The sequence below is a fragment of the Scatophagus argus genome, chromosome 4, assembly GCF_020382885.2.
Source record: "Scatophagus argus isolate fScaArg1 chromosome 4, fScaArg1.pri, whole genome shotgun sequence".
Taxonomy (NCBI): Eukaryota; Metazoa; Chordata; class Actinopteri; family Scatophagidae; genus Scatophagus; species Scatophagus argus.
The window spans coordinates 2,897,261-2,915,657 of NC_058496.1; the positions used below are offsets into that span (position 1 = coordinate 2,897,261).

General features: G+C 46.0%; 2 protein-coding genes and 1 long non-coding RNA gene across 4 annotated transcripts; 1 reads left to right on the plus strand and 2 right to left on the minus strand.

Moving 5' to 3' along the window:
- Positions 1-381: 381 nt before the first annotated feature.
- LOC124058037 lies at positions 382-2,978 on the plus strand. The gene is made up of 2 exons (XR_006843201.1): positions 382-678; positions 759-2,978. It is a non-coding gene; the product is annotated as an uncharacterized LOC124058037 (long non-coding RNA).
- A 1,898-nt stretch (positions 2,979-4,876) lies between these two features.
- Positions 4,877-12,154, minus strand: elmod3 (ELMO/CED-12 domain containing 3). 2 transcript variants are annotated; one of them, XM_046386865.1, is made up of 13 exons: positions 12,028-12,154; positions 10,302-11,083; positions 9,502-9,573; positions 9,317-9,391; positions 9,160-9,229; positions 8,770-8,832; positions 8,571-8,659; positions 8,079-8,202; positions 7,852-7,974; positions 7,079-7,209; positions 6,715-6,791; positions 6,463-6,590; positions 4,877-6,048 (listed from the first exon to the last, which is right to left on the minus strand). In XM_046386865.1, exons 2-13 carry the CDS (start codon positions 10,401-10,403, stop codon positions 5,798-5,800), a joined length of 1,305 nt encoding a protein of 434 aa, XP_046242821.1. In that variant the 5' UTR covers positions 10,404-11,083; positions 12,028-12,154; the 3' UTR covers positions 4,877-5,797. The 2 variants fall into 2 exon arrangements, with proteins under 2 accessions (XP_046242821.1, XP_046242820.1); XM_046386864.1 differs by lacking the exon at positions 12,028-12,154 and adding an exon at positions 11,876-12,004.
- Positions 12,155-13,372: 1,218 nt separating this feature from the next.
- star (steroidogenic acute regulatory protein) lies at positions 13,373-16,086 on the minus strand. The gene is made up of 7 exons (XM_046386973.1): positions 15,825-16,086; positions 15,532-15,639; positions 15,269-15,399; positions 14,947-15,105; positions 14,483-14,667; positions 14,248-14,341; positions 13,373-14,106 (listed from the first exon to the last, which is right to left on the minus strand). The coding sequence occupies exons 1-7, from the start codon at positions 15,886-15,888 to the stop codon at positions 13,987-13,989; spliced, it is 861 nt and encodes a 286-aa protein (XP_046242929.1). The 5' UTR covers positions 15,889-16,086; the 3' UTR covers positions 13,373-13,986.
- Positions 16,087-18,397: the final 2,311 nt, after the last annotated feature.

Here is an 18,397-nt window from a genome sequence, read left to right on the forward strand (position 1 = left end):
GGGAGTTTGTAGGCTTCACGTGAACACACACGCACACACGCACACACACATCCTGGCCTTTCGTGTCACAGTAATCAGTGTGACGGGATAAAGTTTGAGGTTTGAGCCCAAGTCAGGCAGGAGACACGTTGGATGGCCATCATGAAAACAACGATTTACACATGACACACTTATCTCCGCGCGCCCTGCAGCTCGCGGCCTTCACGTCAGGGTTTTAATGGGTCTGACGTCACTTTAATTCGCGTCCGTCGGTGCCTGCGGGTCGAACTCGGCATTCAGCAGGTCTCCGCGCGCACAGCCTGCAGCTGAGCGTCAGCATCTACTGGGCAGGAAACAATGACATCAGAGCGAGAGGGGGGAGAGTTGGGGAGAGTTGGGGGAGGGAAGGCGAGAGACACGGAGAGGGAGAGAGAGAGTTGCTGTATTCCAGCAGGCTCACTAGGTACAAATGGAAACGGATTCACAATCTGCTGCTCTCCTCTCCTCGTTCTCAGTGGGCACGTGGACCCGTAAGCACAGCGCCGGGATACCTGACACGTAACGGACGTCAGTGTGTCAGATTGTTAACCCTTTAACGGGCTGGCGGGTGATATGACCGAGCTCGGGTCTTGTATCTGTCCGTTGCTCCGTGCGCACAGCAAACATCCCACATGAGCAGGAATGAAAAATGGCTGACGGGTGAGCGATGGAAAAACAAAACAAAAGCAAACAGTTGGCTGAGATATCTTTCCATCCTGTGTGTGTGTGCTGTGATTCAGCAGGTCCACCACAGCCCAGTCATCTGGCACTGTGGGACCGGAGCCACGACTCTGATTAAGCACAGATGTAAAAGCACGGCGTCCCAGCTTCATTGACCCCGGGACCAAAACCTGCTCTCCGGCCAGCTGCACGTATCTCAACGTCACAACATAAGACGGTGGCCCAGAAAGTACAAGAATCAGCGTTTACTCGGCTGCAGTGACGTCTCACTGATTTGTTTCCCTGATGAGAGCTGAAACGCAGACTGAACAGCCTCGGCTTGTGGTCCACACAGCCTGCCAGTACTGCCGCTCCGCCCTGACGGAGAAGAACCAGACTCACTCCAAACTAAACAACCAAAGGGAGAATAAATAAGGGCTGGTCTTTAAATGCCACACGGACTTGAAGGCTAAAGCAGTGACAGATAACAGGCGTGAACTGCGTAGCACCTGTAGAGTCAAAGATGTGCTCCTGAACGTGGGGTCCTTTCAGTTGCAGATCAGAGCGCGCCCTCTAGTGGCCGGATGGCAGAACAGCTGAAGCTCGAAGACCATCACCGACCACAGTCTGTGAGCGGTCAAAGCCACCATCCGTACTGCATGTGCTCATTTCTCTCGTTTAGTTTTGCTCCAGTCTGTATTAGTAGAAAATATATTTTTTTGTTCGGGCCACATTTTGCACGACGCAGGACAGAAGAAATAAACTACGGAACAAACTAAATTAATTAATTGATTAGTAGATAAACGGAATAATCAGAAAGGGAAAATTTAATCTCTTTCAGCTTCTCACATGTGAAGGTTTGCTGCTTTTCTCTTTTGGACATTTTACAGACAAAACATTCATTTACTCAGAAAAGACTCATCATCACTCTTAAAAACATTAAAACGGTGCGAACGTGTAAAAACTCCACGAAAGTACCAGATGTTCAGAAAATCATTTTGCTTCCTCTTTGGGATGTTCCACTGGCTGTGACTTGATTCATGTCCTCTGATACACATCTGCTGTCACAAAGACGCAGACCGTCAGTGTGTAGTTTGGATTTGGGACACATGCCGGTATAATTCTTCATTAAAGTCTGTACAGACTCTCAGAGGGCTCAGTGACTCCACAGAGAAAACACACTCGTTTTTAAACAGCATTTATTTAGCTTTCTCCATACAATACATTTAATGTACAACAGCACATACTGTATTCTGAAATAACTCTCAGTATAAAATAGGGCTTCTACAATCAAGGTACAGTCATAAAATGCTCTGAGGGACATGACGACGACGACGACAGTAAAACACCTTCATATAAAGCGCAGGATCTTGAGAGAAGTGATTGTATTTGCTGAGCTGCTGCTGTAGGAAGCAGAACTTCACACCACAACCTCTCAGAGCATCCGACATCCTGCAAGAACCCGTTTTGTTTTGCTTTTCCTCTCGGTTCTTGTTTCACAACTGAGGAGAGTCCGAACGATGATCAACGCATAAGAACATGATCTGATACAACTGCCGAAAATAAAAAGTCGTGGTGATATGAGAGGATAAATCAGGCCTTGTTTGGATACTTAATATATAGCGAGGTCAAAGCGTACACCGTATTATGACTGCTAATCAAGCCTATATCTTCACAATCATATATTGAACCGTTTGTGAGTGTAGCTGGATTGTTTCTGGAGTGTTTATCCAGACATCAAACACTTAAAACACAGCAAAAGTATACTGTACTAATCACTGAAGCCACAAGAAAACCAGCTTATTTCAAACATCAGCCAATCAAAGATCGTTTTAAAAAAAAGAAAAAAAAAGATTTTCTTTTTTATTGTCTGCAGATGTGCATCAGAGTGTGTGTGGGCCTATATAGTATCTATAAATGTGTCTTTAAATAGAATACACGCAACACTGACCAGCTCTTGTGTTAGTTTGCTATTACGTAGTGCTTCAGGTGCTGAATATACATTATATAACATGTCCAATCGGAATGAGAGAAGGCCTAGGAACGAGGAAACAGAAGAAGAGCCTGACAAACATCAGGAGAGAGAAGGGAGAGATTTGTCTCAAGTCTTGAGGTAAGCAATGTGTTTCAGTATAATGCCCTACAGACAATCATACAGTTACAATCATTAAATCTCTATATACAAACTTCCTGATTTACATACACTGTACTGCTCCTCAGTTTGAAATTCAACAAAACTAAAAGTGAGATCATATTCGCGGCGCGACGTTTTAGAAAGCGAGGACGGCAGGAAAGGGGGACGGGTGGGGGAATCGGACTCCCGTGACGAGGTGGGCGACGGTAAACGTTATGGCTATCGGAGATGGCCTGTTTCCCCTTGCATACGTCACTAGCAAATATCTACAACAGTGCAAAAAAAACTTCCCATTCAATCAAAACACTCGCAAACAACCGGCTGCCAAACTACGTCGGCTCGTCCTCGAAGTCAGGCGGTGGCGAACGGAGACGGCGAAGAACGACTACTGGAGTACGTGCTGACACAGGAAACGTACACGCCTGCGTTTGGTTTTGTTTTTTATTAGGGATCGACTGATTTCTCTGGGCTGAAAGCAGATTATTTGGGATGATAAATCGATATTTGGAAGCGGAAAACATCTGCAGTGAAAATAAAAACTTTGGTGTCACAATGTCTGATTTGCTGAAGTACCACTTAGCTACAGCTTTGAGGTTCTTGTACTTTGAATATTTCCATTTCCTCATACTTCATGCTTCCGTTTCTCTACGTTTTGGAGGCAAATGATGACGATCCATCATTAGTCCCACAGTGGGGAGATGTGCAGTTACTTTGCTATTCAGACACAAAAAGTTAAATCTACCATTACAAACAATTACTTTTAAGTCGATTTATTTTATTGGCAACGAAAAAAAAAAATCAGATAAATGTTGAACATCAGTCTTTCCCTAATGTTTCTGCATGTCTTAGGGGTCTCCGTTTACTGCCTCATATGAATGGAGGGAGTCTACTGCGGCACGATGGCTCCAATGAAAGACGAAAACAACAGGAAGTGAGGACCAACCAGCACTCGACGTCGCGTGGCCTCACCGGATGTAGGCGCCGTTTGAGCTCACGACACGTCAAGCCTTTCCCACGTCCGTCCGTCCACTGAGGGAGACTTGATGCAAACAGGAAATAAATGTGCTATAGTAGTAACAGTTTGCGCACTCATTGACACCACGGACTGTAACTGAGACATGACATCAACAAGCTTTACGAAGAGGAGGAGGCTATAGGATGCTACAGTACTAGTGCTACCTGAACATGCTACAGATTGAGACTACAGCGATGGGAGACGGTTTCACATTAGCACAAAGCAGGAACCAGCTTTGCTGAGGAGCTCAGCCCATCCCAGGCCACAGAGCTGCTGAAGCCAGCCGTGTCCACAACCAGCGAATCGCTTTTCTTTTTCAAACAAAACAAAACAAAACGAAAAACAAAAAACGCAAAGCTAAGAGTGTGTTCATTCGGGAAAAATTTTCCTCAGAAGCTTAATGTACCATTTTTAAACTGACAAAAGTACCGTCTTTGCAGCTCGATGGATCAAGTACTTAGTAAAGCTGGCTTATTGTGTGCAGAGGAAAGCACCCCATCTGTAGTCAGTTCCTGTCATACAACACACACACAGGCGCACACGCACACACACACACACACGTTCGCTTGCACAAGCACACAAACCCTGAAGTTAGGAACGATTTCCATCGTCACACAGCACTATCGTTTTGATTATCGTAGAGTAAGAGCTGGGATTGCATACTGTACCACACATCTCTGAGGAGAGACACCCTTCATCAGCATCAGCTCATTCACGTCTCACACACACACTCACACACACACGAATAAAGTCTGAACTGGTCAATAAAACTTACAATCACATGCTTTATAACGGAATGTAGAGAAAGCTCAAACCACACCTTCGACTTTAGTCGGGATCAAGCCGAACACGCAGACTCTGTTACGAAGCGTCTCTTCAGCTTCGACTTTCAGACGTTCCGGTGGAGTCCTTCTCACGGTCACTCAGCCATCACTTCTCGCAAACAAAACTCTGAAGTGCTTTTACACGTAACTGAAGTTATGACAGCTGGCCCTTCAGAAAAGACTAAAATAGTTTCTTTTCTCTTTTTTTTTTTTTTTTTTTTTTTAAATTATTTAAAATATATTCCTCCATATCCAGTGGGAGCTCTGGACCTATCAGCCTATCAGACCCCTGACAGCCACAGGTACACCAACAGCCTCCACACATCTGGACATCTTTCACATCTTTCACATGATCCACGCTCTAACAAAGAATGCAAAGTGATCAAATCTCCAACGTTTACGGTTTAAGACGGAGAGCAGCCTCCACCGAAACGAAAAAAAGCAAAATATAAATCTGTAACCTCTCTGGGTTTTCCATCTGGCCGCTCTGCACCCACACTGAGAGGGAAGCTGCTTCTGTTTGCTTGTGTAGCAGGGAACCCGAACACAAAGTTAACAGAGCGCTGAACAGCACGCCCGACGGCGCCGCCCTTCGCTTGCTTCATGAACTGACTGTGCGTTGTATCGTGAAGCGGGAGAGAGGGAACGGCAAGCCCGTGAAGGATAAGCCCGCCTCCCTCCGCAGCGCTAACGTTCGCCGACCGGGAGATCCGAGGGACACCAGCGCGTACGTTCTGAACTTCCAGGCAGGTTAAGAGTTTGACCACAAGAATTTGGCAGCTATTGATTTGGCTACTAAATCCACAGAAAAGTGCAAACATTCACTTTCTCCTTGTTTTTTAGTGACATCTTGTGTTTCTGACCTGCATCCACTCCACTTTATATTTGACTCTGTTCTTTGTTTAAAAAAAAAAAAACATAAATTAATCATCAATTAAAAAAAAAAAATCATATAACTCTAAAAGACCCCCAAGCTTAATCTAATCAAAGTGCAGCACCCCAGCATCAGGTTTGAAGTGTTTGAACGGGTTCAGATAGCAGGTCCTAGATCAGGGTCTGGTGGGGTTCTAGCTCTCTGAGAGTAAGCCACTCGCACATACTCACGGACAGGATCGTTCACACTCACGCACTCACACAGAGTCTAGCTTAGATGAGTCTGGCCTCTCCCTCCATGTCTGGCGGCAGATCACACACTCCCGTGAAGTGCATCTCCTTTCCCTTGCTTCCCTGTCCTGTCCCGGCTCTGGCCCCTCGCTCCCCCAGACTGGGAGACGGCTGTTGGGCCTGGGGGTCTGGCGACGTCCCACGGGGGATTCCACCTGCCCGCCTCTCTTTCAGGAAGACCTCTAGTCGGCGCAGCATCTGCTTGGGGTTCTTTTTGGCAAACAGCTCCACTTCTGAGGGGTTAGAGAACACAGAGACCGTGGGACTCACGCCGGGAACACAATCTGTGTGAACTGAGCTTCTGCAGTCTGAGCGTTGAGTTCAACGCACAGAACCGTCAAAATCATGCTTTAAAAGAGACCCTTTCCTTGAGTCCCGTGGAAACACTCCCCGCGTCTTTCTCTGTATCTGCAGCTCTTTTCCGTGTCGTGCTGTTTGTGTATTTACAGCGTGTTCGTGTGACCCGCAGACCAAACTCTGATGTGCAAAACTGGTGAACTTCCCCTTTAGTGGCGCATTATCACATTAAAAAAATCTGAAGAACCTCAACACTCATGCCAATGCAACACATCTGCAACAGAGTAACAGACCCTGTCATCACGAATGAAAGACCTCTAGGTGCTCAGTAACGGCACCATTTCCTTTACCTTTCAGTACAAAGCCAGAGTCAGCAATGGTCTTCTGTTGGGTCTTCCACAGCTGGTACAGGTGCAGATACGTGGCAACGTAGAACTCATTCAGCACGCCGACCACTTGCTGACGACGATTGCACTCCCTGTCGTGAGCAGAAGACAGAGAGGAGCGTCGGCATGAAGAGATATGAACAGACGGCAAACTGCACACACAGCGCAGTGCGGATGACGTGGTCTAAAGCAAAAACCTGAGCACCGGTGACTCACTTGGACAAGGCCTCCTCTCTGAGTACTTGCAGAGCGATGCGGGTCATGTTGATTGACATCACACTGAATGGAAAGTTCTAAACCAGAGGAAAGACACGAGGAAACTTAGACCCCAAAGGAACACTCACAAAGACCACAAGAGACGTGCTCGTCTTGTAGCCCACTTCACTGATCCCTGAGGGGAAATTCTCTTTTTCGTTCTAGTTCCCTCAGCGGAGAGGACGGAGGTCAGGGTCAGGCCACGAAGCAGCCCGCCTGGAGTGGGAGGAGTCTGAACATCCCTCTGAGGGATCAGTGAAACCTGAATCCAATCATCTCCAATAAAACAACTGAACACAATTGCTCTTTTGTGCGCTGGCGATACCTGTGTTGGGTGTTGTGACAACTTGTAGATGTCTCTAGCCAGCGGCAGAGTCTCTGGGTCCATCACAAAGTACAGAGTATGCATCAGTCCCAGGAAACCAGTGCCGCGCAGGTCAGTGGCCGGGTCTGTACCTGCAGCACACGAATCAAACCGACACATGGAGTCATGTGGGTTCGGTGTGAATACTGTGAGCATCCTAAAACCTGAACCTCTGACTTTACAGGAGGGCTGTTGGAAATACCGACTGGATGTGATGTTTTCGGTATTTGTGGAACTCAGCTCAACTCAGCCTCCATTGGTCAGTTTCTCAACTGAAACCACAGACTTTGAGGGAAAAACAGTAACTCAAAAGATAAAAAAAGCACCTAATCAGTTCCAGATTATTCATGATTTGCCTGAACTGGATGTTCGTTGATCCACTTTTATTTATTTAAATAGGTAATTAGCACTTTCACTTAAATGTTAATTAATTGGCTACCACCGTTTTGCTGCACAAAACTATCTTTGAAAATCCATTATTTCTACATTTCACGTCAAAGCCCAGGATTCCCCATCTGACTTTCAGATGTTTTATTACAGAAGGTCACACATCCTGTCATCGTGTCCCTGGACCCCAATTTGAAAACCACTGATCTAATAAATAACAACAAACACAAAATTATTTTTGTGTTTGTTAATTTGATTAACTGAAAAACATCTGCGATGAGCCAGATTGTTTACAATGTCATTCAGCACGTCTAAATCAATAGCGAAGGAGTGTAAAAGTTTCTTACCCTGAAAGCCGATGCTTTCCCAGTGTGTCCCGTATCGAGGACAGTCCAGCCTGCTGCCTATTAGCCTCTTATAAATGGTCTGGAGGACACGCATGTGGACGCTTTGGCTGTTGTCCACATGACCTGTAGAGAACACACACAAACACGTAAAAGTGAAAATCAGTGTTTACAGTTTTTTACACCTGACAGGGTGACGCGCACAAAGACAAACACACACACACACTCACACTGTGCGATGGCAAAGACCAGATCTCTCTCCTCCAGTAGTTCTCTGTGCAGCCGTGGAGGTCCGAAGAGGAAGTGTGTGATGGCGGCCAGGCCTGTCCTGCGAACGGTTGGCTGGATGTTCTTCTGCGGGGGTAAGAAAAAATCCAACAGCTGAAAATCTCAGTAAAATGAGCACACAAGACTGTGATAAGTCTGATCATCATTCCTCATCACGGTTCAGCTGGAAGCCACCATTATCTGGTATATAAAACATGAGCAGGGACTGCTGAAAAACAACTCTCATCCTTTTTGGCCGCTCTGCACACCGTACCGGTGTTCGGTAACACCACAGAGAGACGTGCATCAAAATCCAAGTAGCAGCTGGCTTGAATGGGTTTCTGCAAACCACAGCTCAACGACAGCCTCATTGTGAAACATAATGTGACACAATATTCACTTTATCTTGGTTACCTTGTTTTCATAACTGGAGGCCAAAATGCAGCATTTCTTACCAGCAAGTCCCCGAGGTCTGTGGTCTGGAAGTACTGCAGGGCTTCGTTGAAGGAGATGATTGGAGTCGGGTTTAAGTCCTCAGTGAGAGCTGGCAGATAGTTTTTTAAAAAAAGATATTCTTTTCATTCTTTGTCAACCGCAACTTACACACATAAATCTCAAACCATTTTATTGTGAAACAGTGAGGTGACCTCTGACCTGGTTGAACGTTCTCCAGAGCCTCCCACTCCTGTCTGGCCTTTTCCAACTCCACATTTTCTTCTGTGCAGATCATTTAAAAATAACGTCAGAAAACTAATACAGTCAATATTATCACACACTCTCAAATACAGAAACTTCACCGAAGATGAATATCTACTCGGCCAAAAGGCTACGGCGCAAAGGCCAACACCCCTCCTGTGCATTCACAGTCATGAATCCCTCCTGCCAAACAGACCTGCAGCAAAGCACCGAGAGCCTGTGCAATCTGCACTCCTGGGGGAGGTTTTACCTGCACCAGCTGCCTGGTATCCAGGATACACTGACAAACTCCTGAGGGAAGAGGATGTGAGACAAAAGAGAGGTCGGATGAGAGTATGTGTGTGTTACCTGCGGGCTTCGGCTGGTCCCCTCCGGCCGCCAGGGTCTGCAGAAGGCCGTTCTGCTTCAGTGCCGAAATCTGGACAATTAGCAGATAATGGATTACCTCACATTCATGAAAGGTCATTTTGGTTGAAATGAGATACTGTGAATTACATGTAATTACCGGCAGGGATCTGAGTGGTGCGCTGCCGTTTGTGTGGTCCTTGACATTATGACTAACTACCAGTCCATTCATGACCTGAGAGGGGGGGAAAAAAAAGTTCAAACGGGCAGTCTCTAAATAAAAAGACTTGCTAGGAAAAACAAATTACGATGGATCAATGAAAAGTGATTTTTAGCTGCACTCACAGGCTTATGGTTGGAGTGTCCATTGGTGATTTCCTCTAATGGTTTACATTCACGGGACAAACCATTCAGGCCCTAACAGGAGGGCAGCAGCACAGAGCAGATGCTTCAGACACCAACACAATGCAGAGCACAAAACAGTGCAGCTTTCGATGCTTTTAAAACAGGTAACTCGCAATCACCGCGTGCTTCATTGTGCTCTCATTTTCTGGCATCTGACACTTAAAACCAAACTGTGATATTAAGTACAAAACACCAAATAAAATCCCAGAGACGTCTCAGAAGTTGCACACTTCCTTTTCACTTATTCAGAAGTGGGTAATTTAAGGGGGCACTTCCTTTGAGGATAACTGTCCCTGCCCTGTTACACTGGCACCGAGAGAGGCAGGGGACATACTTATCCAACTGTTTACAAAGGAAACAGTAAACAAGACTTGAGGCCAGGGAGCAAGAAGCAGTGTTGCGGCTAGAAAACCAAGCGGGGGATAAGGGAAATGTCAGCCGCCGCCATGCCAACATGCCCAGGGAACCAGACCAGAGATTACAGCTAAAGCACAGGGAGAAGAGTTGACCTCAGGTTAAGTTAAACACATGTGACAGAACTGCTTAAACAAACGAGCTCTTAATTGTTTAACATTATACAACAGTGTGGAGCAGGAAGGGAACACTTATCCCTGAGGGTGCGCCTACTTCCACTGTGTTGACCAACAAATGGGTGCAGCTTTCTGTTTTAATGGTGTTACGTTGTTGTAAACCCAAACACTGGAATGAGATTACAAACTTAAAGGTGGAATAACTATTACCTCAGTGTGGGATGTGACATCAATGTCTTCTTCCATTGCATATGAGTGTGTTGGCTGGCGAGCGTCTTCCTGATCCTGGCCTCTAAAGGCGTCTGTAGTCATGGATGGGCTGAGGAGCTGATGCAAGGACCACCATGGCTTCTGTAGTGCACATCTGTAGCGACTGCAAGTATCTTTTGCTTGCTTTTCTCCGTCCACAGTCACAAGTTTGATTTCACAAAACCGTCAGGCAGAAGAAATCCATGTTGTGCACGTCTCACTCTCTTTTTCTGGTTAATGGCAAAGGGTGAATGGTTTTGGCGGGCAGCCTGATTTTAATAGCTGCTCCAAAGTCTCGCCTTGAGTGTGCACACTGAGAGGAGTGTGCAGGTATCAGTCCACAAGAGCCGACTGGAGGAAATGGCGAGCCGTCAATGCACGGCTTTCCTGGAAACCTGCCTCCTTCCTCTCCTCCGCAGATCTGTTTGGCCGGTGGGTTCGCCCCTCAGCCCCATCAGAGGTGCACACAAGCTGGACGATGACATTGCTTTTCAGGACTGGGTTCTCCACGTCCGAGACGCTTCATTACTGACGCCGAGGACAAATCCAGTACGCGCCTCCAGGTACCACTGCAGGACCAGCCCTTTACTCTACACCGAAGCTGTGTTATGTCTTCAGCCTAACGTGAAACTGCAGCACACGTCCAAAGTAAGAAACGCAGGTGTGCAGGGAGATGTGGGTCATGGAGAGACTTCCTGTACGGTGCCCAGGAGGGGCTGTCATACGTACACAAGATCTGAAAGCTAGAACAAAAACAAGTTAATGAACGTCTTACTTACGTGATGACACACACACAGCAAAACTATTATGTGGCACCGCCACATAATATTATTCTTGGCAGAACAACCTTTTTTACATCTACATTTGCACATATGCGTTTCACAAGTCTAATTTCATATAGAAAGAACTGCATTATTGTAGATTAACGTATCCAACAGTACAGAAAATAGCAATTAGATGCTAAGCACGCAAATAAATCGACGATCACACGTAGTTTCTATTTCACTGACTATTTTCCCTTTTGACACTTTTCACGAAAGTAAGCTTATTAGTTGTAACAGAGTATTTGTACAGTGCGGTACTGCTACTTTTACTCGCGTACAGCATCCTAAACACTTCCTCCGCCGCTTTGTGACTGACACCAACATTTTTAAAAAACGCCCCACATTGGTCGCACTACGATGTCAAATCACAAAACGTCCGAAAAAGGCGCAGTTTTGCCGGATGACAGCCGTGGTCCTGACAGCTCCAGCAGCAGCGCACCGTCGGTTAGCCAACACGCACTGTAGCAACCGACGAGCTAGCAATATGTCAGCTAGCAACCCCGCAGGCACAAAGACGCAGCTTCGGCGTCTCCTCAAAGCGGGGGACGCAACGCCTCGACACGCTGCATGCAAACCGGCCGGAATGTGCCGCAAACGGCTACACGACCCAAACCGTGAATATCGAGCGCAATTGAGTGGCCGAGACCTCCGCAACACAGGAAAAGCCAGCTGTCAGGCTAACTAACGGGCTAGCGGCAGCTCCTACTGAACTGTAACGGGGGATGGAGTCTGTGCCCGAATCCGACAGCGCCGCGCGGATTAATCTGCCTTTGTCATTAGGGTTCATACAAAACGCTGTAAAACCCTGCGCGCCGAGGCCTGTCCGGTTATATTCTGCAATATATTCAGTATTTCAAAAGTACCTCAGTTTCTGACTGTTTCTCCCTCCAATCTCAGCTTCCCTTCCCCCGTCCAGTGGCCACGGTAATTTCAAGTGCATCTTGGGAATTGTGGTTTCCTGTGTCGGACTCTAGCTTCATTACGTCATCTCTCTCTCTCTCTCTCACACACACACACACACCTCTTTTTCTACCTCCCATCAGCAGTGCTTTCTGCTTAAAATACGGTTATAAGTTTGTCTGAACCAAATCGTGAAAATAAAATCATCATGAAAAGCCATGTAACTTAAAGAATGGTGTAAAAATAAAAAAGAAAAGTTGCTTTGTTTCTCCCCAACGGACAGACAAGCTGATTCAGATTTTCAGTCAAGGACGTGCAGGTGGATATTAGAACTTACAAAAAAAAACTTAAAATCAAGGCTGTCATAAGTGCCAGCGATTCGACACGACTGCCAGACAGCTTGTTTTGTCTTTCTGATCTTCTTACACGAGTTATCTGCACTGGAAAGCTTCCCCTTTCCCACCACAGAGCTCTCTTCATCACACAAACAAGCTCTCCAAGTGGCTACGACTCTCCTCACATCTGCTTATGTTCAGATTTTCAGGGATTTCAAGCAGATGTCCCTTATTAGCCCTCTGGAACATTCTTTCAAGAAAATAAAAATATGTTTGTTTTGTATTACACAAGGCAGCGCATGGACGCGTTCTGCTGAGGTTTGTTTTATTTAGAGTAATCAGGATCAACTGGGACTTAATTCTCAAAAACAGTAGATGGGAGAAAGTGAAAAGCAGCTGCCAGAGTTCACAGGTTGCAGGCAGCTCACTTCCTGTTTCACTTCAGAAACATCCTTCAAGCCTTAATATAATTTGCAAATCAGTGCTGGTGAGTGTCTCACACTTAATGACGTGAGGAAGAAAGTGAGAATCCTGGTCCATGCAGGCTGCACTGCGTCCAAGGAAAGGAACTGTTGCAAAACATTTTGGATCGATCAGAAACTACACAAAATAGGAAAAATGTTACACAACTGGCATTAATGGAGGACAGATTTCCTGTTCGAGGTTACTTGATCTTGGGGAATGTGCTGCTGGCTCACGCCGAACTGCTCGCTGCTGGGCTCCTCACACATCTGAATGGCCAAACACCTGCTCGTTCTGGCAAACCGTCAGTCTGAAAGCCCATCAAGGAGCAGGAAGACATTTTTATGAGCTGCATTTTTCATGATTTAAAAGAGATCCATCCCTTCCTTTCCGAAGTGGAACAGTTGTGCAATTTCTGTGCAGTTTCCAGGACGAGTTTTTAAGTTTTTCTGTTTTGAGCTCAGTACGTGTGGTGATTATGTTTCAAGTCTTTCAAGTTAACCACTGAATAACCTTCGGATTATGAGCTTTTATTTATGTTATCATGCACCCGAGAAAGGCAGATCAATCATTATCCTGACAGCTTTTCTTGTTCTCCAACAGCATGATAAAAGCAACAAAAAAAAAGACATAAATACCACTGACATTACAATCGTTTATGCACTTGGCCGTCATTGCAGTGTAATCGGTAAATCAAATAAATAAAACACTGACACGAAAGTGCAAGTTCACAGCAGTTACCAGAGGGAAACAACACACAGTGTGGTACAGGTTTTACTGCTCGCATACGGACTCGGTGGGTCTGCCAAGGTGGGGTGGAGTGATGAGGACGAACGTGTCACAAACAATCAAGGCACTCGAGTGTGTAAGATGCAAAATCAGGACAGATTTTCTATTAAGAGGGGCAAGAAAAACACACACACACACACACAGACGTTAGCCAACTGAAACCAACATCTGAGCCCAGATTTCTCTAAAAGCGTCATCTTCATCTGATCTCCTTAATGCTCTCTGGATTTTCATATTTTTTCAGCAGTTACAAGCAGATGTGCTCGGTGATTTGTTTTTTAATGAGTCGGGGTTGCTCTCCTTCCACTGTGCCAAAAGCTCAAGAGGCGTCTCGTGTCAGCAGGCGTGAGCCATCTCCATGGAAACATTATTAGCCATCCTTTGCCTGAGGTGGTTGGCAAAGTCCACCTGCGTCTGAGACAGCACTTTGTTTATGATAGTCTTCGGGATCCAGCCCTGCAGGAGGACAGAGACAAAGGCGGCGTTGGACCCGGTAACATGATGCTGCTCTTTTACTTTTAGTTCTTCAACATGTTTTGATGCAAATCAGTGCGTTCATGGTGGAAACACACACACACACACACGGCAGCCACTTACCTTTAGATCTATATTTAGTAACCAGGTGAACTTGGTCTTATTTGGGTCTTCAGCACAGGGCTTCATGACTATACAGGTAGGTCCATTCTCCGCTCTGAAACATGTGATGATCAGTGCACCCCTTTAAATGGCATTGCTCTGTATCCAACCATTTACTCCATAAATGCATGCAGATATCACAGCAAAAAAACCCCAAAAACCCAAGACAACCCTATTTCCAGCTCCAGTGACTCACCTGACCACGCCTCTCTGCTCAGGCATTTTCGGGTGCTGAGTGGACATCCCAGCCAGGAAGCAGGTGGAGCCCCGACGCTTGGCACAGCGAACGCTGACGAAGTCTCTCGGTCCGACCACATTGCCAGGCGTGTCTGCAGACATCTCATGGGTAACCATTGTTTCCTGGCCGATCCTTTGCAGGATCTGTGGGATGTGAAATGCTCTTGGATAGATTTAGTTGTCTTTGGCTGTAGCTATAGCTACCATTAGCTCAGTTAGCCGTGGAGCTAGCGACATGAAAGTGTCCTATGGCTGACCAGATTATGAAACCTGAATTCAGAAAGTGTATAGTTGTATTTTTTACTGTGTAGTAAGAAAAAGTAGGTGTAGGAATCCTTTTTTTCTTGAGGTGCTGTCAGTTTGGTTTGTTGACCTCTCAGACTAAATGCTAAGAGAGCTTGTGAAACTGCCCCTCTCTCTTACCTTAACTTGTTTGACACTGGGGTTCCACTCCCCCATTTGCTCCATATTTCCAACGAGCTCTTCGTAAAGGTTGTCAGGATGTTGATCCAACATCACTTCCAGCTTGAACACCTTTCCGATGTCAGGCAGCGTCTTACTCAGGACTTTGTCTCCGTTTGCCTGAGGGAAGGGCGTTAAACGAATGCTGTCAGTGTTTGCATATTTGCTTTCAAAATTGATGAAACCTACAGTGGATGACGTCTCATTCTTCATTCAGAGCTAGAATTTGCAACAGCCGCACTTTAAATTATTCATTTTCTGCGTGTCATGTCCCCGTACTCACAGCCACAGTTTCGACTGTCCAGCCGTCCTGTTTGCTGAGGATGCTAATGGCCTTCTGCAGAGCTTCCTCGCCTTGTTTCAGGTAAGACATCTCCTCCTCGCTGTACACCTCCTCCTCTTCGATCCGAGAACCTAGAGACAAAGAGCGCACAAAGTACAAATCGCAGTCATCTTAAAGATATCTTGAAATCAAATCGCCAACATTTGTGTTTGTTTTTTTTTTTTAGCCGACACTGACTGAAAAGATGACAAGTAAAAACTCACTGAGGAGGGAGCTCCGTCGGCGGACTTGGCTGATCCAGTTACTGGGACTCGGGCCTGCCAATCTGTTCAGCTCGTGGTGAATGGCCACCATGGCGTTCCTCCTCAAACCTGGGAGACAATTAGTTCAATTCTAAATCCATTCATTACACATATGGTATATCAAAGAGAGAAAACTGCATTCTGACTCTGAGTTCTATGCAGAACTCCACTGCAAAAATGTGCTTTTTTTATCCAACTGTAAAACAGGGGGAAAACTAAGCCGAGAGGCTGCTTGTCAGAATTCTCTCACTCACCTGTCATGTTCCTCATATGCCGGTAGGAGATGCCAGCACACAGTTTGAAGGTTGCAGGCAGCATTTTGTGTTTGTTACAGGAGCTTTAGGAGAGCTGGAAAACTGCAAAGATTGCTGTAAATCGGCTGACAGCGCTGTGGAGAGGACTTGGATTTCTGTTCTGTTGACTTTTGAAAGTGCTGCTTATATATGAGTGCAGCCCACAAGGCCACAGTGCTATCACCACGCAGATGAACACACACATCACCTCACTGTTCAAATGGCCAAGGTTGCCTGGCGGACACGACGAGCATGTCTCAGACTCTCACAAACACTGTGTCAGATAACGTCCAGTGCCCAGACCCACTGCTCTGCTCACGCACGCACACACACACACACACACACACACACACACACACACACACACACACACACACACACACACACACATTCCCATAGCAGAGGGTGACACAGGAGAGAGCAGCCTCTCTTCAATGATGAGAGAGCCCAAGAGAGAGGTCAGTGGGAGAGACCCTGAGTGACTCATCCATCCCTTCACGGCCCATTACAGCCTAAACACTCACTGGAATTTGAGGGCGAAAAATTTCCGTTCAGTTTGGCTCGTTTCTTCCCCGTCATGATTGATATCTCAGTGTGAGCTAGAAGCATATCTCTGGTGTCATTATCACTGAGTGGAGCCACTAACCAGGGTCTCTTTAACTGCTTACTTAACATTGTTTATTCACCTTGAAACTCAGCGATTTGTCTTAATTTTTTGTGAGCTGCTTAGAAACATGATTTTGAACTGATAAAAAGAAGCAGATGTCTGCGACGGAAACTGATGCGTTGTTGCTGCTTGGACTCTCAGGGGCTGTAAAGCATGTTTAACTGCCATGGATTTTCATATGCATAACAGTTTTACAGAAAAGGTTTAAGAAGGAGTCTAATTTAGCCCAAACATAACTCACATACTGTGGATTTGTTGCTTTGCTGTGTCACGTACAGTACATGTATTTGTTCTCATCTGACCTGGCAACCTGGAGGCTATTATTACTATTTTTCATACAACAGAAGGGTCTGTTGGACCCCAAGCATTAACGAAGGTTAAAAGTGAGTAACAGCAATTAGGAACAACATGTAACCTTGAAGTTGCCATTATTGCGCAACAGTATGGGAATTTCCTTTGTTTTAGTCACGTTATATTCACCTGCATTCGCAGGCTTCCGTCCTCACTCTCTGCTTCGTCCAAGGGAATTTTGGACTGGAAACACGACCGTTGATCGACACGATGGAGAAGTGAGCCTGTCATTCTGAAGTTGTTGTGTGTTGCGTGACCGAACATCTGCAGCAGAGGCAGATAATACAGGACACTGCAGTGGGCTCGGTCAACCTTTCCCTGTGAAATGCTAAACAAAACTGCTCAGTGAGGGTTTGATATTGTTCAGCCCTGTCAGTTTTTCCACGGCGGTCAGACTTGTCAAACACATCACATTTCATAATAACAACATCCAAACATCAGGACTCCGCTTCGGCTTTTCTGTCAGTGAGACTGAATCACACTCTGGAAATTTCTTAGTCGTCAAATGGCACACCGTAATCCGCTAATAACATGTTTTATCAAGCCGCTCACATGTTTTGACAGCCTTGCTTACTCCGTCCAAGCAAAATCCAAACTATCTAAGAGCAATATTGCCTGAGCGAGCTGCGCGTCAAACGTGCGCTCAGGGTCAACAACGCACACGACCACAGGAATGGAGACCTGTCAGGAGCGTTGCAGGCCATCTGATTAGTGACCATGAATGTGCACAGAGAAAACAGGAAGAGATTAATAAATTCCAAAGATGGACTGAAGTCACCTTAACCTGCGAACTCGCGTCCCTCATGTTGCATGGCAGGAATTACCCATCAGTCCCTCTGGTCTTCCGCAGGGTGAGTCCTCTCATTGAATATGGGAACACAGAGGCCCTGCACTATCTGAGCCATCAGCCAGCCACAGTGGACAGAGCAGGCAGCCATGTCTCTTGTGCTGCAAACCTCTTTTTTCAGACACAAAGTGGGTCACCTGCCTGTTTCTAATGGCTGCCTGTTCGACAAGAGCAGCATTATGTTTTAATGAGACTCAGTCCTGGGGCAAACCACACTTCACTGACTGGCAAAGGTTTAAGACCCTGAAGACGGTTAAAGAGTCTCACTGAAAGAACCCGTCTGTGCTTCAGCTGTGAGAATCAGCACTAAATGACGAAGCCGGGTTTCAGTCTTAGGGAGTCTCAGAGGCTTGTTGTATTTGTACTTTTTAGATTTGTCTTGTTTTACTCACATCTCACATGCATTGCACCTGAATAAAGGTTTGCTCAGCACTGAAACAACCGCAGAAAAGCAGATGTTGGTGTCCACAGGTCCTTCAGAGTGTCGTTTATTCAGATTCCTTTGTTTTGTCAGTTGTATCAGGCAGGCGTGGCGTTCGACTACAATGAGATGAACGTGCAACTCGATCTCGTCTTTGTAACATTATTTTTCAGATTTTCTTAATATCTTTATTGTTTTGGCCATTAAATCTTCCACTGTGTACTGTGACAGCCAAACAGCAATGTAGT